At 41.2% G+C, this 24,852-nt stretch overlaps 2 protein-coding genes across 9 annotated transcripts in view; one reads left to right on the top strand and one right to left on the bottom strand.

Moving 5' to 3' along the window:
• LOC118425471 (myotubularin-related protein 3-like) overlaps positions 1-4,836 on the top strand; it is a 35,060-nt gene extending 30,224 nt beyond the window's left edge. For 7 of the 8 annotated variants that reach the window (XM_035834308.1, XM_035834312.1, XM_035834310.1 and 4 more), the window contains 2 exons: positions 328-524; positions 1,410-4,836. In XM_035834308.1, coding sequence (XP_035690201.1) covers positions 328-524; positions 1,410-1,641 — 429 coding nt within the window. In that variant the 3' untranslated portion in view covers positions 1,642-4,836. Of the gene's footprint in view, positions 1-327; positions 568-1,409 lie in introns of all 8 variants that reach the window. The other variant, XM_035834315.1, reaches the window with a different exon arrangement.
• A 1,592-nt stretch (positions 4,837-6,428) lies between these two features.
• The window catches only part of LOC118425572 (serine/threonine-protein kinase TAO1-B-like), a 32,531-nt gene continuing 14,107 nt past the window's right edge, over positions 6,429-24,852 (bottom strand). The window contains exons 4-20 of the mRNA XM_035834505.1: positions 24,599-24,700; positions 24,072-24,117; positions 23,112-23,322; positions 22,669-22,760; positions 21,929-22,022; positions 20,929-21,010; positions 20,139-20,330; positions 18,456-18,488; positions 17,480-17,644; positions 15,979-16,298; positions 15,462-15,558; positions 14,788-14,916; positions 13,207-13,404; positions 12,444-12,683; positions 9,506-9,718; positions 8,306-8,488; positions 6,429-7,976 (exon numbers count right to left, since the gene is read on the bottom strand). Of these exons, the coding sequence (XP_035690398.1) occupies positions 7,716-7,976; positions 8,306-8,488; positions 9,506-9,718; positions 12,444-12,683; positions 13,207-13,404; positions 14,788-14,916; positions 15,462-15,558; positions 15,979-16,298; positions 17,480-17,644; positions 18,456-18,488; positions 20,139-20,330; positions 20,929-21,010; positions 21,929-22,022; positions 22,669-22,760; positions 23,112-23,322; positions 24,072-24,117; positions 24,599-24,700 (2,658 nt within the window). The 3' untranslated portion in view covers positions 6,429-7,715. The remainder of the gene's footprint in view (positions 7,977-8,305; positions 8,489-9,505; positions 9,719-12,443; positions 12,684-13,206; positions 13,405-14,787; positions 14,917-15,461; positions 15,559-15,978; positions 16,299-17,479; positions 17,645-18,455; positions 18,489-20,138; positions 20,331-20,928; positions 21,011-21,928; positions 22,023-22,668; positions 22,761-23,111; positions 23,323-24,071; positions 24,118-24,598; positions 24,701-24,852) is intronic.

Here is a 24,852-nt window from a genome sequence, read left to right as displayed (position 1 = left end):
CGGCCATATCTGAGGGTAGGTTTTGGCAACTTTGTGGAGCCATATCTCAGCAACCCTTCAAGATATTTGCTTCATTTAAAAAGCATTTTACTCCTCTTGGTTAGCTCTTTCAGAAACAGTAAAAACAGTCATTGTATTGTGTTTTTGAAATTTTGGTTGGAATACCTACTTTAAGGAAGAGGTTTTAAGGAATATTGGTTTTAAAGAATAATTTTCACTTGGTTTCTTACCAACAAACACTGGTAACATTTAAAGTTTGAATTGAAGTTGTAGCACATGTAGCCAAAGTTGGCGCTAACAGACTCATCATTACATATTACATTGTAGCTGTCGTTGCCCGACTCTGAACGCAGCGAGGAGCAGCCCTCTCTGTCCAACTGCAGCACGGAGATGTCGGACGTGAGCTGGGAGCAGGTGGAGGAGCGCGACGCCAGTGTGACACTGTGGGTGCCTGACCACGCCGTCAACCGCTGCATGGGCTGCAACCTCGAGTTCTGGATGGCTCGCAGGAAACACCACTGCAGGTCAGGGGTCAACTCTGGGATAGTCCATTGAAAAACTTGGGTGGTAAGAAGTAAAACCTGTAGTGAAATGTTTGCACTCCACTTGACTGACACATTTGTATATTGGCTTTCCCACCCATTTAACACCATTGTACAGTCTGTGCCAGGCTTTTAGCCAGGCATGCGTCAACGCGTCATCTGGACGCACTTTTTTTAGAATAACAAGAAATTTGATGCCCCCTGGACGCCCTATACTGGGGAGAAAATCCTCTGACAAGCATAAAATTCTGATTGACCAGGGATGCTACAGGTCATCTGTTGTCACAGTCTTCTACTGTGACATCTGTAACAGTATTTTTGCCTCTTGGGATACCTTAGAATGCACTGTTTTAACTTAAAATCATAAAAAACTCTGCACCATGGAAGGTGGATGCCCCCCTACAATAGTCACTTACCTCGACTTACCAATAAGTTTGGACTCCCAATTATAAAATCCTAGCTAAAAGCCTGGTCTGTGCTTAAGTGCTTAATTCATTCTACTGCAATAGGTACTTCAAAAACCTCTGGAAGCATCTTTGTATCTAGATTGCTGTATTTCTTTAAATGTTGGATTATATATATCATATAATATATATTATACATTCTCATTGTTACAATGTATGTTTTTACTATGGGTCAGTTTGTGTTTGAAATAAAAAGAATCAGTGATAGATACGTTCAAGTTTTACTTTTAGGTACAATCTGTACTTTCAGTTTTGTTTGTTACTGAATACTGTGGTGCATTGAAGAAACTGATGTCATTCACTGTGCAATTCTTGTCTCACACCCAATGCCATAACGAAATAGATGTTGTTGTACTACTGGATACTACTACATACTAAAACCATCCTCTTGTGATTCCCACAGGAGCTGTGGACACGTGTTCTGTGACATCTGCTCAGAGAAGAAGATCTCCATCCCCACAGAGCAACTCTTTGACCCAGTCCGCGTCTGCCTGCCTTGTTACGACAAGCTGATGGAAACGACCTCGGAGCAGGTGTTCGAAATCTCACTGGAGGAGGAGGAGGAGGAAGACACCAAGACGCTGTCAGATTTTCAGACGGAACAACCAATAGCCGCATCAGCTGCCAGTAATTAACAGAAGATTTCTCCATGGTTCATTGTGTGACGATAACGGCTAGCCCTGCCGCCCCCTAGACTCGAGCACGCCGGTCCGTTTCCAAGCAGCTCTGACTTACGTATTGTACATATTCATGCCCAGTTTTAATCCCACTGCCACCCCTGCTTTGAGGTACTGTGTGCGTAGTTTTCCGATCCTCCACAAGTAAGTCAGAACTGTCAGGATGTGGACCGTTGTGGTTGAGTCTGTGGAGTGACAGGGCTGTGCTTAAGGAGATGGCACTAAGGAGTTAGTTCCCCTGCCTAATGTTGCTGTGGGTTTGGGTCTTCTGGAGCAGCTAAGATTTCTACACCATGTGCAAGCAACCCAAGTGTGAGTGGACAGGGAGAGAGACTGTTGCAGAACCTGGGGCTTCAGTTTGTAGTGTACACGTCAAGTTTCCTGGTTTTTGCAAAATCTCCTGGGTTTTAGAGGCCTGAACTCTTCATTTTGTCACCTTTTTGTTCTTAACACATGTTGAAACATCCATCAATTCTGAAGCAAATGCTTAAAATGATAAGATGCATTCTCACTGAAAAAAAATGAATTCACTACACATATCTTGTTTTGAGAAAGACTGTAAAAAAATCTCCATTCTGGCAACTTGACTGGTATGCTCTGATGTAATGGTTTGGGATGCAAGCTGTAAAAGTTCAGAAAAAAAATACAAATTTACTAATGGCGGTGCATATTCAATGAATTTGATTTTAGACAAGCTAATGTTATTATAGTGTTAATGATTTGCGAACAGTGTTATGCCATGAATTTTCCAATTTATCCGGTGCAAATGGATTTGGGTACTATCAGTATCATTTCTTCTGTACGATATTTCATAGGAGAACTTGTTCGGATATCCTTTGAAAAGTGGGCGCAATTCCAAGAAATCTGAGTTAAAACATTAACATTACTCTTGAGAAACGCACAGTTTTTCTTACTTTTTGAACAATTTGTCCCATATGATGTATTACCATTATTTTAGAGGAGAAGAAACATAATGCCATGTATGTCAGGACAACGTAAATATGAAATTGACATTGAGATTGATTTAAGATGGCCATATGATGGTGGCTCTAGTCTAAAAGCTCAATGTAAACTTCAGGGTCACCCATTTTCAGCATCTGTAACTGGTAAAGGATCTTATATATTGCTGACTCAAGAAAATATTGTTTTCTGCTGTATAAACCCCTTTGTTATATGATAAAGCAGTACTGCTTTTCTTTCTCGATCCAAAAATCTCAGGCATTTTTTGTAGATATCCCACTGTCCTGTTCTGCCTATAGATTGTGCCAAAAGTTCTGTAGGATATTTCCACTTAAACAAAATGTACAACTGTAGGTACATTGGGAAGAAAGTTGTTAGCTGTTTTGCCCCGCATTCATGGTCACCAGGACTGCAAATTGGCATCTTTTCTTGATTGATAGACCAGAAAGAAGGAGGTGGCTGCAAGGGGTATTTCAGACGAATGTGAACAAGAAAAGAGTCATGGATATAGCAAGAAAATGGCACTCAGTTTGATGTGTATGAACATTTTTAGAGTAAGATTTTCAAAAAGCAGTAGCCTGGACCCCTCCCCCCCTTCTAGCCTTGAATAGTCTTATATCTACTGGCTACACAGTAACAGCAGAAAGGGTGTTGGAATTAAAATGCAGAAACAAGCAGGAACTAAAAGAATGTCATTTGACATGAAGTACATGTACTACTGTTGTATGCATTCCTCCTTCAAAGAAACTGTACTTTCGTGTTCTAACAGACCAAGGAGCTTTTATCCTGTTGATAAAAGCTCCTTGAACAGACAGATGTTTTGGATAGTAGTGCTGCTTTTACTGTTGTAAGGCTGCAAAGATGATTCAGAATTGATAATACAGACAGTGTTGATGACATGACCTAGCTGCTACAATGTCAAGACATATACTGATAGTGTGACATTCCACTTTTAGCAGTCTGAACTCCCCGATCCTGTAACAATTAGTCTTAACTATCTGTTGAAAAGATGTGGTTAAAAGTGTCCCACAAGCTTAATAAGCTGCGAAAGGTGGCATTGTTGTACCACATTTGTCTTACCCAGAAACCAAAGAAAAGCAATGTTAAATTTGTCGCATAAACGGTCAGCCCAGTTTTGTCAGTCCCAACCAAGATTAGACCTTTGTCCAGTGAAAGGGTTTAGAAATAACGTAAGGCCTAGTGAGAGTTCTCCTATTTTGTGATAGCATTCGACCCTGGCAGTTACCAGTTACTTAAAACAGAATAGCCCATTTTACAACAGGATAGGTTGATGAGAGTTTTAACCTTGGTATACTAGGTCAAACAGTTACTTGATTTAAGAAAGTTGTAATGTTCAATTCTCAGGTTTTAAGAACCGCGACTTTCTTAGTGAAGGGTTTGGCGTTTGAAAGAAAGTCAAAACAGGTTTTTATTGGAAGGGGGAAAAGTCGTCACTAATAATTTGAATGAGCAAAAACAGGACTTATACATAAAACATGTTAACCAAGATAAGAAATCTGTTGCGTGTATGCCTTGAAATGGTTTGGAGAGGGCTGTAGTCACGGTACAGACCAACTGATATTTTACAAATGATCTAAAATGGTGCTTGCTCAACAGTAAAGATGTTACCAGAAGCTATGAAATGGAAGAAGCGCAGCAAGATGAATACATTTTTAAGGCAGAGATATGCCTACTGTGAACTGATGGGTATATTAAAGACTGCTTAATAGTGGGAAGGTTGAATTTATTAGTAAATCCCCCTAGTTGTAAGGTTAGGCAGCCAGGTAACAATTGTTTCCATTGGGTCATGTTATAATGTAGAAAATGGCTGATGATGCAATGTTGTACAAATAGAGCCATTCTGCCTCCCTGGCTGTATGAATTGGTGCCTAGGAATTTGTGTATTGCCAGAGAATAACCCCAGCTTTAACGATAGCTTGTTAGTGTACAGAAAAAAATGGAATATATGGCAGAGATGTAAATGGCTGCCTAACCTAGAGGTTATTTCAGGGGCAAAATGAGAACATGAGAAGAATTTATGAATGAAATAAGAAGAAAGTATCCAGAAATGAATGGGTGCTGAAGTTGAGATATTTTTGTTCTATAGTGTTAAATGAATGGTCATGTTGGAGGAAATGCTTGATGCTTGGCAAGCTGCTCAGGCTTAAGTAACAATAAACTACCGGACTGGTACTACTGTCGTGTCTTGTTTTTGTTTATCATTACGCCATGTTATCATGTATCCAGACTGTCAGCAATAGCCTGGAGTCCAGCCTTGTTCGCTTTAGTCCGTTCCCGAAGGTTGCTACCTGCGAACAAGGCTGAACTCCAGGCTAGTGTGCAATTAAGTCTAGTCACCATGTGCATGTATTAATAGTATGGATGTTGTCAGAATGTTCACAGTTACATTTGATATCTAGGAATGATGGTTGCTAAGTTAATAATTCATTTTGCGAGAAACAAAGAACTACCGTAGCTATAATTCCCACCACAGGTAGAGCAGTTAGCCTTAACGTTTGTGACGTTCCTTGAATGTCCATGGAATGTTCAACTCTTTCTCAGAGTAGCATCTAGATATACGCCCAAGGAAAAGTGTCTCAAACACTTCATACCTATCCAAAGACTCTAGGTACTACTGTTCTTGGCAGCACTTCCCAAAAGTCACCAACACCTAATCTCCAAGCAGATCCTACGATAGCATAAGATAGTATCAAAAGCTGCCAGAGGAGTAAAGCCGGCCTAGAAGTGTGTTTGGCTACCAGAGTGGCTAATGACTCCCTTTGGCCAGCTGTACTCCTAAGCCAGCTTTGATACTATCTTATGGCACCATAGGATCTGCTTGGAGATTAACCAACACCCCATAGGGAACGGCAGTACAGAAGAGGCCGGCTTCCTTAGTAATCTGCGATGAGTTGTGTGAGCCCTTCTGGCAGACAGAAGTTGGACTTCCGCACAGCTTTGGTCCATGCTCGGCACATGAAAGTTTGTGTGATCTAGGCCAAATAAACTGTTGTGAAGACTGCAGTAGGGCAGTTAAAACTAGTCTCTACTAGACTCCCACCTGGCCAAATAGTAATAGGGGACTTCCGCCAAGTTAGGAATAAAAGCCTAGTAGCAATTAATTGTCCTAGGAATGACTGAACTGAGATCCAAAGTTTCAAACTTTAGGCAGATATTATGCAAATAATGACCCAATTTGGACAATTTATTGGCAAATGCTGTGATGATTGTCATGTCATGTGACAATGACGGACTGATGAAAAGTGAGAACAATGAATTTGTCCATGTGATAATTTGCAAGACTGGACATGGCAGTGGGGACCCCTAGCTGCTGAAGTAATCACTGCAGGTCACCCGTTAGGTCGGCATCACTATACTGTAACAGTTGCAGTACTGTCAGTGGTTGTTAGGGGCCGCTTTTGATCCATATAAGAGAACCACATTGCCCATCATGACATGAGAAACTCAAACATTCCTAGATTACATCAGAGTTTCATGTCTTATGGACTCTTGTTGTCCATTGTGCTTGTCAAAAAGAGCTTTGGGGGAAACTTCCCCAGTACAATGAACTTGTGAACATAGCCTCTGTCCTCTCTGTCACAACCAGACTGGAAGACTGGCTCTTCAGTGAGCAAAAACTGGTTCACTTTCCCTCTGATAGTAACCTATATAGTCATTTGTACATGATTAAAATGCTTTGTAACAGTTACTGTACTGCTACATGTATGTATGTACAAGTTTTACACCTATAAATGTAAGAAGAATGAAGACCAAGAGACTCGGATGTGTATAAAAACAGATACCCAGCATTTATTGATCCAGTGACTGAAGTGTACATGAGGGTGGTAAAAATCAATTAGTTTTTCTCTTTTTATCTCGGTTGCTAACTCTTTCTTTCTTAAAAAAAAAAAAAAACACCAGGAAAACCCAAGGAAAAAGAAAAACATTTGCACGCAATTTTTGTTAGCAGCTCATAATTACTTAAGATTATTTTTCCTGTACAAACTCCCTAGCCAGTAGAACATGAAAACCTACCAAATGTTACAGTACCAAGAGTTAGGCTAGATTTCAAAAAACATTTCTCTCTCTCTCTCTCACTCTTCTTAGCTAAAGTTTGAAAGTGTTTCTCTACTTCTTAAACAACTTTTCATGTACGACTTCATAAGTTCGTTACAGAACACTGATTTTTCTCTCCAGAATCAGAGGCAAATTTTTTGTACATACAGTGAAGAACAGAAACATTGGAAATACCCCAACTTGTTAAATAATTCTCTTAACAGTTTATCTTTTTAAAAAATAACATTAATGATAGAATAAAAAATGATATAACCCTTTAATTACAAAATTTCTTTCATGCTGTCGATTAGGCTACTTTACATTACATTACAAGGGGGTGAGAGATCATGCCATTGTTGAGACCCTACCACGCCACCACAGTGAAAGTTTGCCATCGTAAAAAGCACTAGACACAGTAACACTGGACTGTAATGCCATTGACGTCCTTTTTTTTTCCATCAGAACAAGTACCAAAAATATGACTCTAGCATGTGGTCTTATTTAATCCCCCGAACGATTAGTCTCTGAACATGTTGAAAAGTGAACAACGAGGGGAGTAGTAGTTTCTTAAAGCAAAATTGTAGAAAGTCTCGTATGCATCTTTATACACAATATTGCAAGAGCCTAAGAGAATATCACATGGCTATGTAAAGAACCACATGTACACGTCCTGTACATGTAGCTTATCATCACATGAAGGGTTCTCTCTGTGTCTTTCCTTTGTACAATACTGCAGTGATCACTGGGCACTAGAACATGCCTCCTTGACTCCAGGTGAAAAGATTTTAGAATTAAAAAGTCGCCCTCCCAGCCCTTGAGCAGGCTATGAGGAGCTGAGTGCAAACTATGGGGTACAAGGAGAAGTGGGAAACCCTTGGAAGCATTCGATGGCTGCCCTCACAGTTTGTACATGTTATAGGAACCCCCCCTCCCCTTCCCACCCTGCCCCCTAAACCCCAGGCTGTGAGGAGAAGATGTACAGAATGGGCATGCCTGAGAGGAGAACACGTTTGGGACTAAGACCCGTAGCCCAGGCCCGACAGAAGACTGGAACTGCGGGCGCTGACTCGACCGTCGCCCGCGCCGCCCGCCGCCCCCCCTATGGCACCGTCACCCAGCAGCCCTGGGTCCCCCGACATGTCGCTCAGAACCATTGCACTCAGCCCCATCCGCATGGTCTCCTGGTCAAACTCCTCCAGCTCGCGAGCCTGGCGTTCGTGCAGCGAGCGCATCATCTCCTGACGCTCCTGCTGCAACCGCAAGGCTTCCTCCTCCATCTGGAACAAACAACAATATCTTACAGTACAGGTCTGAAACAGGAAGCTTGTTGTAAACCACACAAACTACACTTCATCTGTGACCACAAGGCTTCCGACTTTAAGACTCCTCCATCAGAATGATAGCTTACAGTATAAGTCTGAAACAGTACAACACAATGGTTTACAGTACATGTCTTTCTATCAGTTTTCATTTTCCCCAGAAGGTTTAAAAAAGCTAATAAACTTGCTTGCATCTTTACTTCTCTAACTACTTGTGGCAACATGTTCCCATTGTCCCAAAATCTGTACCAGTGAAACAAAAGATCAGGCCGAACTTTAGAACTGACCTTCTGTTCTAGAAGGGCCCTCCTGAGGGACACCTTCTGCTCCAGGTCCTTCATCTCGCGATCGTGCTGGGCTTCGGTCTGCATCTTGACGCGGCTCTGGTACGCGTTCAACAGCTCCAGCTCGGCCTGCAGCTGCTGTTTTAGGGCACGGACCTCCGCTTCCTGAGTCTCGTCAAGACGAATCTGAGGAACAAACGCAAGTGTCAATGTAGGTTCAGAGTCCTCACTAGAGGATGGAATAACGGAGGCCCTCCACTATACTCCTAGCCAGCTCCACAATACTACTTTTGAAATTTAGTGTGTTTCTTCCCTATTTTCTATGTTAGTTGTGCTAAGATTAATGACAATTCACAGATTTTTGTGCCAAGTGGCATCACTTTTCCAGTCAGCATTGTCTTAAAAAACTTGTGAATGAGTGATGATCAAAACAATAGTTGTTTTGCCACTTCACAACAAAGGAATCACAACAATATATTATACTTGTAGTATTTGACACCCTCTGTCATTGCAAAATGAACCCATTTTCATGAAAGTGCAGCGCGTTGGTGCAGGTTATTTTTGCCAGCCCCTCCACTACACGAAAAAATTCTGGGGAGAACCCTGAGGTTAGACAGCCAGGTAAAGGGAAAGGTAGCCCCATTGCAGTTATTCGCTGCGTCTAGGGCACGGTACTGGAAGGCGGAGCCCATCTCTCTCGTTCTACTGCCTTTACCTCCCCAGCCCAAAGTGAAAGTCCGGTACCTAATTTTACACCAGGTCCTGGCTGGAGTACAGAAACTTCTTTTCCAAGGGATACAACGCCGGGAATTAAAACTGTGACACCAAGGTACATGCATGGTACAACATAAATATGAACAGAGTTTCTAACAGAGGCAAATGTTTCAAAGACTAATTTACAATTTGCTGATTAAAGACTGTAGGTGCTAAAACTTCTGACTCTGTTAGAGGCTTCAAACCCTACCCTAACCCAAATTACCCCCCTCCCCCTCCCTGACTCACATGTTGGGTCTGCAGCATCTCACTAATGCTCTGATCGTACTGCTCCCCCAGGATGGCCATCTTGTCCCTACCCTAACCCCCTCCCCCTCCTGACTCCCCGTCCCCCTCCCGACTCCCCGTCCCCCTCCCGACTCCCCCTCCCCCTCCCGACTCCCCCTCCCCCTCCCCCTCCCGACTCCCCCCTCCCCCTCCCTGACTCACATGTTGGGTCTGCAGCATCTCACTAATGCTCTGATCGTACTGCTCCCCCAGGATGGCCATCTTGCGCATCTGCTCCTCCTTCAGCCGTTTGATGACAGCCTTCTGCTGGTCCTTGGGCGTGGTCTCCAGCAGGTGCTGCCGCAGGTGCTTGTACTGCTTGGTTTGGATTTTACAGGTGTCATGAAACTGTTTCTTAATCTGGGACTCCTTGGCCTGCAGTTTGGGTGGGAGACAGTAGGGGGCGTGTGAGAACAGGCATAACCCATACACCTACCAGCAGTAATTCTCATACTTGTATATCAAAACTTTGTACCCTAAAGACACAACTTTTATACAGTATTAAAACATATGACATAGAGTTAGAATTACTTATCAAACGGACATTAAGTCCAGTAACCATGCAGGTTTAAAACCCCTCTAATACTATAAAAGAAAGGAAAATTGGAAAGTGTTTGTGCATGCAAATTTAGCACCACACGATGACAACAGAACAGAGGAGGTTTCTGACTCAAGGAGAGGCATGCATCGGTAACCGCTCGCTTCAGAACTCAGGAATGAGGTATGAAAAATGGAAAACATGGCAGCTGGAGAAAAAGTACATGTACAACCCACGCACTCCTACACTTGTGTGCATGTATGATGTGCAAATCTTAAGGGACAATGCTGTAAAATTTAGCTGACTATGGTAGGTGTTCTTCTATTTACACTGCATAAATGTTGAAAGTTTCTATCATTTCACTTTCTTTTAAATTTTTTAACAGTTAAAAATGGAAAAGCCTGATGTACAATGTATACGCCATGACAAAAAATTTATATTCATTCAAGTACAATATTTTTTGAGGGAAGTATTAAAATGCAAAAGACTGGTTTACAAATACTTCTCAGTCCCGCTGCCATTTTGAGACAAAATCAAACAATCATAGTGAGTTCACTTCACTTACAAGTGCATTGTGACACGTCACATGACCAAGAAAGCACAACAGAAGAGATAATACAACAAGCAATAATCATTCATCGGAGTCATGTCTACAAACGTTCCTACCACATACATGTAGGATCTCACATGGCAAAGATACTAGAGAGTCAGGCTTTTAGCCAGGCATGCGTCCAGGCATCATTTGGACGCACGCTTTTTTTAAATAACTAGAAACTGGATGCACTAGACGCCCTTACACCAGGGAGCAGATCCTCTGATAAGCATTGACCAGGGCTGCCACTAGGTCATTTGTGGTCAAAGTCTTCTAACAGTAATTTTGCCCCCCAGGATACCTTAGACTGCACTGTTTTAACTTAGAATTCTCAAAAACTCTGCACCATGGAAGGTGGATTACCCGGACGCCCCTACAATATTCGTGAATCACCAAGAAATTTGGAATTTAAAATCCTAGCTAAAAGCCTGGAAGAGAGGACTACCAGAGAAAGAGTATCTTTTTCTTGTATATCACAAGTAAAGTGAAAATTCTACAAATGTTTTGTCAGAAATGCTTAAAGAGAAAACACCACGAGTCCAAGAGAAGAATTCAGTGTGTTGTCACAAAACATGCACAAAAAGTGACAAAATAAACATGGCTTGCTGCAGAAGGGTAAATGGGAAAATAGACAATCACATCACATGAAATTTTGGAAAAGCTTGAGTTTATAAAATGGATGTATGCATAGACAATGTGGATAAATGACTTGCAGAGACTTTGCATGCACTGAGGCCACATTGATATACTCTTTGGTAGTTTCAAACTTTACTTGCCACTAGCCGTTCATGATCACCATACTTCTGTACAGTTTAGTTTAGTTTAGACACCTTTCCTTTAGACGGCAATCGTTGGGTGACTGTTGAGTGACTAAAACTGACCTGTGAGACCCTTTCTTTCACAAGTGGAATACAATGCAAGATGTGAAGGTATGGCTAACTTCGATTAATGAGTTATGATTTTGATTTATGTTTATGTATATATTGTTACTTTGATTTGTTCATTGTTTATCTTATTTCTTGTTATGCTATTTTGTGTACAGGGCACAACTGAAAAGCAGAACGCATAGTACTGAGTTGTCCACCCTGTCTAAATAAAACAGAAATAAATAAATAAATATATGGTTTGACAGACAACAGAACACAGAAACCATAACAAGATTTGCTTTTTATCTATGAAATTTATAGAGTACCCTGTAAAACGATCGGCAAAGGCAGTCTCTGGTAGAAAGGGGGTGATGCAAAACTGGCACTATTACTGCTTTTCAATGGAGACTAACATTGTCAATGAAGACATCCAGGCAGGGCTCTAGCCAGCGTCCGTTTTTCCGTCAATTGACGGAAATTTGCTGCATGTGACAGAAATTTTTTAAAACCAATCCGTCAACCTTGACGGACAAAAATTCTTGGTGGAAGGTACAGGCAGCTTGGGGACGCTGTCCACGGCCGTAAAAGCCACACACTGTTTGTTTTACTATTGTTATGATTATTGACAATGTGTGTCGGCACCCTTTCGCATACGATAATCTCATTAAAAAAACGTTTTTCAAGGTCTCATTTCCGTCTTTCGAACTTAATTTTTGCGGTTTTCGCGACAATGGGAATTGGCTAACGGAAAAAAATTTCGAGCTGGCTAGAGCCCTGCATCCAGGTAATAAGAGATGCCAAAAAGCAGTTTGGAAATATGGTCAGATGTTTCAGACAGCCATATGACGTCTGTCGTCAGTGTCATTACTTTTTGGCGGAGATTAATATTGGTTCGTTAGAGACAAAAGTCAAGTCCATCAATGTGACCACAGAATTTTCAGCATAACGTCAAGCAGGAGATAGCAAGATGCAAATGTATGAAGCAATGATGCTACAACATTTCTGACAACAACAACATAAACAGGAAGAAGGCAGTGTGCTTTATAATAGCCACATGAAGAGAATGAAGAGTTGTGGATAAGATAGAGATGAAGAAGACGAGACCTTGAGGCTCTTGGGCTGCTGCTTGAGCTCCAGGAGATGCTTTTTCCGGAGTTCCCTCTCGGCGCGCTTGTTGTACTCCATCTGGTTGGACAGCTCGGTCTGGTGCTGCTTTTTCATCTGATCTATCCTCATGCGATGGATCTGGGCAAGGTGCTTGTATTCCAGATCCTGCGTGGCCTCATGGTGACGCAGCATCAAAGCGTGCTCCAACTCCATGTGAGTCTGGCGCTTGTTCAACTCCTGATGGGACAAAGAGTAATGATGATGATGATGATTTGGTTTTTATTTCGAACATTTGAAATAACAGTCTAGCAGTTAACTAGATGTACATGTAGTTAACTGAATTGCACTGCAGGGTTGGACAAGTCCACTAGACCTATTGTCAAGTGAAAGTGTTGATCGGGCAAGTAAGATTTTTCCTTGAGTGAGATTTTGATATACTTGTTACTCTTTACAGTCATAGCATCAAGCAACATTCAACACAGAAAAATTGAGTCAAATTCTATTGCTGGAAGTGAAAGTACATAGTAAAATATCATTTTAGATAAGTGAATAGTTAGTTCGGGCAAGCAAATTTTCTATGTGCTTGACCTATACTAGCAATGTGTAACACAATACTAGCAATGTGTAACACAATACTAGCAATGTGTAAAACAATACTAGCAATGTGTAACACAATACTAGCAATGTGTAATTTAAACTCCCATGAAACTGTGAATACAGCCTTTTGTCTTACAGAATTCTTACTAAGTTTTCCACTCACCTCTTTTAAAAAGTCTGTTTCGAGGAGGTGTCTTTTCAAGAGCTTTCTCCGGCGGAACTTGCGGACTTCTATCTCTAGGAACTCGCGCTGCCTGCGTACGAGAGACATCTCCGCCTCCGCGTGCAGCTGCTGCAGGTTCTCCTTCTGGCTGCGCAGAGACTCTCGCTGTTCCTTCTTGGGGGTGTCGTCACCCATCTCCTGTGGGGGAAAAAATTTGGTACAATTTTGTTGCAGTTGCTCTTTCACAAAGAAAATATCAATGCTTCTCTTGAAATGTCGCCACGTTAGGGCATTAATTTGGAAGTGAAAGTACTGAAACTTTATTTGGAACAAAACTTAGTATTGATCTTGAAGAGGGCGACAGTGGCAATTGAAAATATGATCCGTGTATATCTTTGTGTTAGAAGAAAATTTAGCATTGTACTACATGATTACTACCAACACAGATGGGCCTCCATGGTAATCTGAGAAAAAATAGTCTCATCTTAATTGATATTAAGTTTTACCTTCTATTTGTTAGGCACAGAATCTACAGCCTCAGATAGAAGACATGAAAGGTCTTTTGAGCTTCTCCTTGTTAAACTTGTACCTGAACACACAAGTCTGTACCTTTTTGAGCCTTCTCCTTGTTATGTTTTCCCGAAGGAAAAAATATATTGTTTTTGCTGGTGTGTTCTTTCTCCTAGCAGAAAAAGTTTATGGAAAATGCTGGGCTGTGCACCAGGCCTGGCTACCTATGCTGTCTACCTGGACTGGCTATCACGTCAGGCTATTCAGATACCCCCATTCATAGCCCTAATTCCGATCTTCACTCCCTAACACTACAGTATGTGAGTAGCTTGACACAAAGCTAGAGGGAAAACATTCTGCATTTTTGCAAAAATGTTACCGTTCTAGCTGAACTTGTACCTTTTTGAGCCTCTCCTTGTTAAACGTGTACTCCTGACGTACCTTTTTGAGCCTCTCCTTGTTAAACTTGTACTCCTGACGTACCTTTTTGAGCCTCTCCTTGTTAAACTTGTACTCCTGACGTACCTTTTTGAGCCTCTCCTTGTTAAACTTGTACTCCTGACGTACCTTTTTGAGCCTCTCCTTGTTAAACTTGTACTCCTGACGTACCTTTTTGAGCCTCTCCTTGTTAAACTTGTACTCCTGACGTACCTTTTTGAGCCTCTCCTTGTTAAACTTGTACTCCTGACGTACCTTTTTGAGCCTCTTCTTGTTAAACTTGTACTTCTGACGTACCTTTTTGAGCCTCTTCTTGTTAAACTTGTACTTCTGACGTACCTTTTTGAGCCTCTCCTTGTTAAACTTGTACTCCTGACGTACCTTTTTGAGCCTCTCCTTGTTAAACTTGTACTCCTGACGTACCTTTTTGAGCCTCTCCTTGTTAAACTTGTACTCCTGACGTACCTTTTTGAGCCTCTCCTTGTTAAACTTGTACTCCTGACGTACCTTTTTGAGCCTCTCCTTGTTAAACTTGTACTCCTGACGTACCTTTTTGAGCCTCTCCTTGTTAAACTTGTACTCCTGACGTACCTTTTTGAGCCTCTCCTTGTTAAACTTGTACTCCTGACGTACCTTTTTGAGCCTCTCCTTGTTAAACTTGTACTCCTGGCGCTGCATGGCCTGGAAGCTCTTCAGCTCTGTCTCCTGCTGCTGCTGGATCTGTTTCACAAACTTCTTCTCGTCCGCTATTGCATTCTTGATCTGGGCGAAAAGGTCAGTCCCAGATTGTGTTAACAAGTCCAAACACATTCCAAACTTAAAGGAGTATTTCACTTGTACAGGGTCCCAGATTGTGTTATACAAGTCTAAGGGCATTACGAACTTAAAGGAGCATTCCACTTCTAAAGGTTCTCAGATTGTGTTAACAAGTCCAAACACATTCCAAACTTAAAGGAGTATTCCACTCCTAAAGGGTCCAAACACATTCCAAACTTAGAGGAGCAAAAGCGGGTATCATAATTCCTCAGAGAAGAAATAGTTATGCTTGAATCAAGTTTGTTTGGTCAAATTTATGATAAGTTGAAGCCTAAATGCATGGTGAACATCGTAGCGAAAAGTCGAGTGCATTTGTATCCCCAAAAGTATTATCTATCTGAAAATAACACTCGCTTCTTAGTGGAATGCCCCTTCAATGCGTTGATCAAATTGAGCTTGCATTTTACACATATATTTATATATCAGGCATGTATTGTTAGATGTTAGTGTCATATAAGAAGTTTGATTCAACAAAAGGAACAATCGCTCACCTTTCTGTCTAGTTCTCCAGCGTGTTTTTTCCTCATCTTCTCTAACTCACTACCAAATGTAATTCTCTGGTTTTCTAACTCCTTATCTAATTTTAACCTGGAAAGCAAGAAAAAAAGAGGAAGTCTTGTCAGAGAAATGAAATACATCTAAATAATAGCAAAATGTCACTGCACATCAAACAAAGAAGAAATGGCAGAATTCTTGCAAAGTCAGAATCACACTAACACACAGACATATTTACATGCCCGAGAACAATACTGTTATTCCTGAAATTTTTCGCTGTGGTTTTATGGTTGCAGTTTTTGCAGTGACTGCTACAAACATGAATTTACTGATCAGCATACAACAACTGCGGCTATCTCAAACTTGAAACCACTGCAAACACTCCATTTTTTCCTTACTTTGAAACAAAAATCACAAAAAAATTAAAGGCATTTACAGTTCTTCCCTTTCTTTGGATGAAGTAATTATTGGACAATGACCAATTTCAGTCAGAAAGTCTACATTGTAGCATACCTATGCTCCTCCATTTCTGACTCTAGTTTCTTGACAAAGATCTCTAGAAGTTTCTGGTGCTGCCGCCTCATGCGCTTGTAGCCAGACATCTGCTCGCGCAGCTCGTTCTCGTGCTGGTGTTCCTTCTGTTGCCTGGTTACGATGGACGTCGTTCTGATGGTGGCAAAGTTTTCCCTGGGATGTCGGTGGTGGTAGGGATCGTGGGGGGTGGGGGCCTTGGGGTGAGGGGGCGGGGGCTGGGGCTGGTGCCTGAACGGCCTGAGCTCGTGTTGTCTGGGCTCTTCTTCTCTATGGTGGCTTCCTGAGCTGCTAGTGGATCCCTGAGGACAGTAACAACAGGAAGGACATTAATGTAAGGTTATGTCACTTAAAGCTGTAAGATGTCCCATGACGTACATTGTACAAGATCCCTCAATTCTGTTTTAGCAAAATTAAAACAAGTGCCCATCTCTGATTCTGCTGTTTTGCCAAACATGGCCACTAGTTAAGAAGCCTACTCCACTTGTAGTGGCACTGTTCAGCTAGCATGTACACTTTCCTCTGAATCTAAGTGCAGATTTCTAAACTGAGAAAGCAGTATGTACCCTTTTTCCAGTCGTTAGTAACTGATCCTACTGAATGCAAAGGAAACACACTACCCACTAGGCAACTGTACCGGTCTTGGTACTAGAAGAAGGTAAAAGTAAATTTACCTCCCAAGGCTGTAGAGCCAGTGGGTTGTTATGCCCTGGGCATGGTATTTGAAGGTTGCTTCTACCTTTTACCTCCCCAACTGAACTTAGGTACCCCTTTTTACACCGGGTGGAGTAAGGAAAGTTGTGTAAAGTGTCCTTCCCAAGGAGCCAATGTCTGACAAGCAATGCCAGTTAATATACCCGTAAGCTTAACCAAGAAGAAGTGTTTCTACCTCACCTTCCTGACCCTTGAGAGGAGAGGGGAGGCGCCCTCATCCTTGGTATCCATCCCCCAACAGAAATTTTTACACCCACGTGGAGTGAGGAAAGTCGTGTTTAAGCGTCATTCCCAAGGACACAACCGTTACTAATTTCTAGCCAGGAATGCCAGGAATCAAACCCGTGAGCTTGAACAAGACCCATTTATTCCCCCTCATCTTTCTGACCCTTGAGAGGAGAGGGGAGGCCCCCTTGTCCTTGGTGTTAATCCCCAACGGAAATCAGGTACCCATTTTTACACCAGAGTGAAGTGAGGAAATTTGTGTCTTTTCTAAGGACCCAATGTCTGACTAGCAATACCAGGACTCATAACCGTGAGCTTGAACAAGAAGAAGTGTTCCCCCTCACCTTCCTAACCCTTGAGAGGAGAGGGGAGGCGCCCTCATCCTTGGTGTCCATCCCCAACTGAAAACTAGGTACCCATTTTTACACCCAGGTGGAGTAAGGAAAGTCATGTTTTAGTGTTATTCCCATGGACACAACCTTTAGCCAGGAATGTCAGGAATCAAACCCACGAGCTTGAACAAGAAGCAGTGTTTCTCCCTCACCTTCCTGACCCTAGAGAGGAGAGGGGAGGCGCCCTCGTCCTTGGTGTCCATCCCCACGGCCCCGGGGAGGCTGTTGGTGCTGCTACTCTGGCTGGACATCTGGCTGAAGCTCTGGCCACTTGTCGTGCTGTTCACTGTGCCTGACCGACTGTAAGGCTCTCCCTCCTATAGGGGGAAGGACAACAGACTGTCATCAACTCTATATTCACAGACTGTCATCAACTCCAAATGACACTGATTACGAACTGTAAATCATGTATGTTTTTATTCATGTCAAATAATTTATCCACTAAAACAGTAATACTCTGATATCATTAGTTTTAAAGTGTAATAACGTGCTAGAAATTGATTATGTATGTTAAAATAAGCAGAAATTTTAATGTACAACAAGACAAAATTCAGCTCCTGGCTGCCAGTATCTTGTTCTAAAAATAAACCATTTTTGATTGATTGATTCATTGATTGATTGATTGATATCCTGTACATTTTCTTTGCCATAACCTTTTAGCATGGTGGCAAACTTGTCATGAACTTGTAGGGTTCTCACAAGGCTTTTTTTTTTAACAGCATAGACTAGATGTCATCTTTTCAGAAACCCAACAGACATTCATCAACTGTATTCTGTAAACGTTTTCTCTACCATTACCTTATAGCATGATGGATTATTCATTACAAAACAGTTATCATCAATCCCAAACTGGCGATAAAAAAAACTTAGCTATCTGGGAAATCTTGTCTAGAAATCAACAAAAATTTAGAGGAATATGTTGCCTTTATCATCTAGCATGATGGGAACTTTAGGATATTCTGTGTGACTCTGTCATAATCATAATTTGACTGTGTAATATTCTAACTGCTAGTAATTAATATGGTGAAACAGTTGACACAACAATTGGTTTGTTAGAGGGCATTTAGATGTGTGCAGCTAGGGGGGAGGGGGACAAACAGCACTGAACATCAAGAGTGGAGGCCTTGCCTTTTTCAAGATGGTGGAGATCAAGGTGAAGTGCTGAGTGGAAAGAGAAGCAAAAGCATTTCAGCCAAGCCTGCCACCTAGTGGCCACAAGTAGAACTGCATCCAGGGTTCACACAGCCAGATTTTCACAAATTCTCTTTGGACCATTTGATTAACCATTCACAAATTTTCTACCTGTAAATGCTGAACTAAACTGTAATCATAAATCATTTTATCTCATCTACACTTTGGTACACAAATTCATATAAAATGTACATTTCTTGCAAATTCTACTTTTCTGCAACATTTAAACACTGTAAGAACCCTGGAAAATGTCTTGAAGATCTATAAGACAACTTCCCTTGTCCGCTCAGCTTGTACAAAAATATGTAAGACAAAATTTTCTGGCCATTTATATCCTGAATGTCTTTAAAAAATCTATATCCTATCAACTGGACACATCTCTTTCGATTGATTTTCTTTGTTAAAACTTGTTTCCTCTTTGAAAACTGTTCTTTCAACTGTGCTACAAAGGAAGATTTCCTGGCACAGAGAGAGACAGACATGATTAGCAAGTTTGGACAGATGCAAACAATGAAATAACAAATAGCAACTAAATGTTAGTATAGCGTATAAATGAACGGTCCTTTACATTAATTACAGTTGCAATAGCACATAAGCATGAACACAGTATAAGGAATCTGAAAGTAACAACAGAGTCTACAATAACAGACAAACATGTAATGCTGCAAACTTGGAGATAGTGAGAGTGGAACAAAATCATCTCTATATTTTATAATTGACGGGATTTATGTTTTATCATAAACAGCAAAACTAGACAAGGGCTGTCTATGATAATTTAGTATAAAAGATAGTACTCGTGATCAACCAAAACATTTACGACAACAACCAACGTTTCGGTGACTGTCTGTCACCTTCATCAGGGCAATACTCACTGGTTCTACTTGGCACTGCTTCCGAAATGTTGTCATTTACACAATGAATATTGTCCAGCAGTAATAAGTGGGGAAGGTTACTTTTTAAAGATGCCGTGACCAAGTCTATATCTTTGTGTCTGGAATAGCTTTTCTGCTGGGAATTTTCCAGAGAAGGTGACAGATGGTCACAGACAACATAAGCTGTTGTTGCAAATATCTTCGTTGTGTCTAAAGAACCTTGTTAGCCAGTGATTTTCAACCTGATAAAATTATCCAATGAAGACCCTAATCAAATTTAGAAATTTCCCTTCAATTTTCCATTGGCTTTCCATGACCATGTGTCTTGTTTTGTTTTGTTTTGTTAGAACAAAGATGGCAACAACAGAGTCCCAATTGTGTAATCTCAATGTCTGCCATAATTACTTAATCTCCAAGCAGATCCTACGGTAGCATAAGATAGTATCATAAGCTGGCCGAGGAGTGAAGCCGGCCTAGGAGTGTGTTTCACTACCGGGTCTACAACGCATATGTACACCTTTTGGCTGACTACACTCCTTTGCCAGTTTGGTGCTATCTTATGCCATTGTATGATCTGCTTGAATGTCTGCCGTAATCACCGTGTGTGTTAACAGCTTGGACATACCTGTGAATCCTGATTTTGGCCTTACATAATCATGTGCTTTGTTCTGTTAGAGTCCCTATTGTGTAGTCTCTATGTCTGCCATAATCGCGGTGTGTGATCACGATGGTAACAGCTGGAACATACCTGCGAATCCTCTTCCGTGTCCTCCTCTGCCTGATCATCCGCGGGGCCGTTCTCCGGCGGCTTGGTTTCCACCATCAGAATCTTCTTCATTTTGCGGTATTGCAGGTTGTCCAGTTCGCGGACAGCATCCTTCGTCCGATTTATCAAGTCTATAATTACATTCCTAGGACGTTCTCTCGTGATAAATATATGCTGCAGATGGAGGGGGAAGATATTTGTACAATTAGTGGCTGGAAAACAATCAATAATTAAAGACTGTGACGAAACAGCATGCATTATACACAGATGTGTCTCTACCAGACTCCATAGGTCGGTGGAAAAATAGTAGAAATTGGCCAAATTGACAATAATATCTGGTCAGAGGTGAATAGTTTCCAATTGTAGGCTAAGTCCTCTGGCATGCCATCTACTTGGCAACTTCATCATTTTAATAATTCTCAAAGACACAGAGTTGCCAAGAATCTATAAAAAAAAAAATAGATTTTTCAACCATTTGTGATCATTTTTCCTTTAACCCTTAAATTGCCAGAGTTTCAGCGCTATAAAATGCTATCAGTGCCAGGGTTTTTTCATGTGCACCTGCTGCCACCGTGAACATTTAGTTCCGAGAACAAGTTAAATTTTCTCAGACCGTGAAAGTTTGGTACCGAGAAGACAAAGTGAATTACAGTACCTTGGACCCTTTACATAATCCATCAAGTTGGTTAGGTGACTGTTTACTTGCAAAGCTTATAACCTGAATGTCTAACCTTCATCAAAGAATCAATCAAATGATTAAGGGGTGACTTACCCCTAACAACTCTTGTGCTGTAGGTCTATCGCAAGGGTTTTTCTGTAAACAGGCGTCTACAAAATTCCTAAACTCCTCAGACCTGGAAATGGATATGGAAAACATCAGGCAAGGCTGTAGAGTCACATGATTTAACTGCACGCACGCAATTGATATCAAACTGCTTTCACTTAAACCATCCCTATAACAAACATAATCCAATATGCATAACGCAGCCTGTACAGTATCAAGAGAAAGATTATAACCTAGAGATGTAACAAAGATAGCACTTGGAGCATTAACATCGGCCAAGGCAAAATTGCAATGGTGGCAATCTGGCTTTGAATAGCCTGATTTTAATTGGCCAAAAGAGTATACATGTACATTTGTATAACTAAAAACAAATACACACACTGTTTCCTAACTCTGACACTACTCCTGGTAAAACCATTGTCTCTTTCCAGAAGATGATTATGGCAATGTTTGACATTTTTGCATTTGTTTTATGTTTGGTGTTTTTACAGATACTGCTTCAACACAAACTGATAACCAGTGTTTCCATTACTGTACAGTATTTGACTATAGCTCTACCACAAACTAAAAGCCACTGCTCATGTGAAAATACACCATTTCATCCCTGCTGGAAAATCAAATCAATGCAAAACTGATGGCATTTACAGTAACTGTACACAATGATGGCTGTAGCCTCTAGTACACCAAAGCATGGACGTTTCCTAAAAACAATGGTGGGCGTATTCTTGAACTAGTTTAACTGTATTATCCAACACAAAAATTGGACTCCTGCAACTTATGATCCACTGCTCACTGAGTCATGTGTTCTTTCTGCATAATGTGATGTCATGGCAGCATTGGATTGTTTATTCCTTGACAAAGACTGGTGCTGTTTAGTAAAAAAATTTGGGTGTGTCCAATTTTTGTGATCGATATTACAGTTGAACTAGTTCAAGAATGACTTCTACTAACTCAGATGAACTTTTAAGTTAATGGTCGATGTACTTACCAATCAATGGAAGATAACGAGGGTGCATCATTTTGTGCTATATGGTACAAGGCACTCATGGCGTTCATGTTGAACAAGGGCGGCTTTCTCTCCGCTAGGGGGACACAAAGTTGGAAAAGTTAAGGTCTATCTCTGTTTCAAAGCCCTTGGGCAACAGAGAGAATATAGCTACAAATATAAATTGTCAATCTACCTGTGGATCTAACTAATTCTCAGTGAACCTAATTAGACAACTCTAAGGTTGGAAATGTTGTTGTTGTTCACTTTGTAGTGCCTATTGGCACATAAGTCACAATGTCCCTTACTATTTCTGTAGCAGGGTATATGGTTGCTAGCACTTCCCCTAGTGCAAGGAACACTGGGTGCAGATACACTTTTGTGGATCAGAGACTTGAATATAGGCAAGTTAAGAAAGCTAAAGCTACTACAAAGACCCTTATGTCTTTGCACACCTGCTACATGTTGAGGTAGGAACAGGGGATTATCCAATTGAAGTGCTTGGTTTAGAGCTAAGCATACACAGAGACAAGTACAGTTCCTTTACTTAGCTGCATTGGTTGGCTTGTCTTAAGAAACTATCACAGCAGCATACTACATGTAAACTTTAGTGAAGAAACTTTCTACATTGTCACCAATGTTAGGCAGAATCATGATCTATCTTTACTGGCTTTCATACAATTACTTTGAGTGGCAGATCCTTGCCATGTACTGTACACCTTTGTAGTGTCTCTAAAACTCACCTAATTCTATGCATGTGATTCCTAAAGACCAAACGTCTACTTTTCCATCATACTGTCCCTCGTCCATGGCTAGAATTACTTCAGGTGCCATCCTGTAGAAAAAGACATGCACAGCTTGTTAAAGAAACACTGAGTAGTACTGTTGTAAAACATATGTTCCTCTCTACTGTTTCAATCATATACAGATCAGTACAATTCTTGTGGAACTAAAACTGCTTTCTTGAATGTACTCCAGTGGCACAAAGAATTACTACAAGTACACTAAAAGCCATACCCTCATTTCACGTAGGAACAAATACTACATTTGTACGTAGGTAATCTGTATTAAAAAAATGACTGCTGTCCGGGGCTGTAACTGGCCCATTCTAGGAGGCCGGCCGGATGTTGGGCAAGCTGCTATATGCGAGATTTAATCAGGCTACATATTCTCCATCCGCCCTTACCAGTATGGCGTCCCAACAAAGGAGTTTGCAGGAGAAACTATGGAAGCTGAGCCGAAGTCTGCCAGCTTGACCGTCCCATCCTCGGTCAGGAGGATGTTCCCTGCCTTGACGTCCCTGTGGATCTTGTTGTTGTTGTGGAGGTATGTCAGGCCCTGCATACCGTCGTGACAGATCGCTGCGATCTCTATTTCCTGTAAGGGTTTCTTGTGCACTGGGAGAGAAAAATAATAGGGTAAGCCAGGGAGATAATAAGCCAGATCATGGTTTAAACTGCGCATGCACAGCCAGGTGCTTTGTGGGTAATAGTGGATATTGGTGCGGCTTGATCATGTTCCAGCCTAGGTTTCAGATTTAAGTACAGACAGGAATCTTGAACTGAGTCTGTCTAGTCGATATCTTAGTAATTGAAATTCTATCAAACCAACAGTTTCATTTCAGTGCTGCACTTTTCATTTCCTTTCTGATCAGTGATTGGCAGAAAGGTGAATACATTTGTATAATATAAGCAGTTGCTGGCTAGATTTTGAAAACAGACGTTTCTAGCATTTGCTACCTTTCATCAGTGACAGTTCGGTCAGTCAGTTCATTCACTGATGAAAGGCTGTTACCAGACATGCCTGACCATTTCCAAAATTGATTGATTTTAGTGGACTGATTTTAAATATGAATCTTACCCATTGATAGGAATTTAATATGTAATCATGCATTATTGTTCTATTATTGTAACTATGCTGTTTGTTGGATTGTATGTTTGTGAAGTTTCCGTGTACCCAGTCCCAGGGTTTCCTGAAAAGCAGGGCATTAGCCCTGAGAGTAATACCTGGTTAACTAACTAAATGAAATGAAATGAAAATCTATCCGGTGTCTAGACAACTATTGCCTTGCATATCTTATTACCCGTATGTCTAACCTTCAATGACGTATATCTGTAATCACACTGAACACTGTTATGTAGCCTACCTTCTATGATGTCTGATGCTGACCCAAGGCAATACTCCATCACCAGCTGTAAAACAAAGATAGCTATTCCTTTTTTGATCGAAATTACTCTCTACTACGGAATACAACATAACTGGACCTATACAAGAGAGCTAGGCTTTTAGCCATAAAGACATTGGACACGTAGTAGACGCTCTTACACTGGAGAGCAGATCCTCTGACAAGCATGAAATTCTGATTGACCAGGAAGGTCAATTAGAAATACTCTGACAGTAATTTTGCCCCTTAGGATAACTAAGAATGCACCATTTTAACTTGAAATTCTTGAAAACTCTTCACCATGGAAGGTGGATGCCCCCGGACCCCCAATAGTCGTGACTACATCACTTACCATGACTCACCTTGAAATTTGGACCTACTATAATAAAATCCTAGCTAAGTAGAGAGCAGTACCATTACTGCACCAATATACAGCAATGTTCTACTAGTACTACTGCATCTGTCAATGCAACATAACAGGACAGAAACCAGATGCAGTTAACTCTTACCCATGCTGTGTGTTCCCTCAAGTAGCAGCCTTTGTACTCGATGGTGTTGGTGTGTCTGAGTTCTCGCAGGAACTTCACTTCTTTTATGATGTCCTGCCACTTCTGCAGAAAACAAGGAAAGAAATCAAAGAGTTTTTTTGTGAACATGTTACGTTTATCATTGTGAATTTCTCGCTAAATCTGTGTATGCACTTTTCCTGCCAGACTTTGGACCCTGCAGTTTTGGACCCAGCCAGTGGCTTGGACTTTGGAGC

This window comes from Branchiostoma floridae, chromosome 11 (genome assembly GCF_000003815.2).
Source record: "Branchiostoma floridae strain S238N-H82 chromosome 11, Bfl_VNyyK, whole genome shotgun sequence".
Lineage (NCBI taxonomy): Eukaryota > Metazoa > Chordata > Leptocardii > Amphioxiformes > Branchiostomatidae > Branchiostoma > Branchiostoma floridae.
This window is presented reverse-complemented; position numbering and strand designations above follow the sequence as displayed.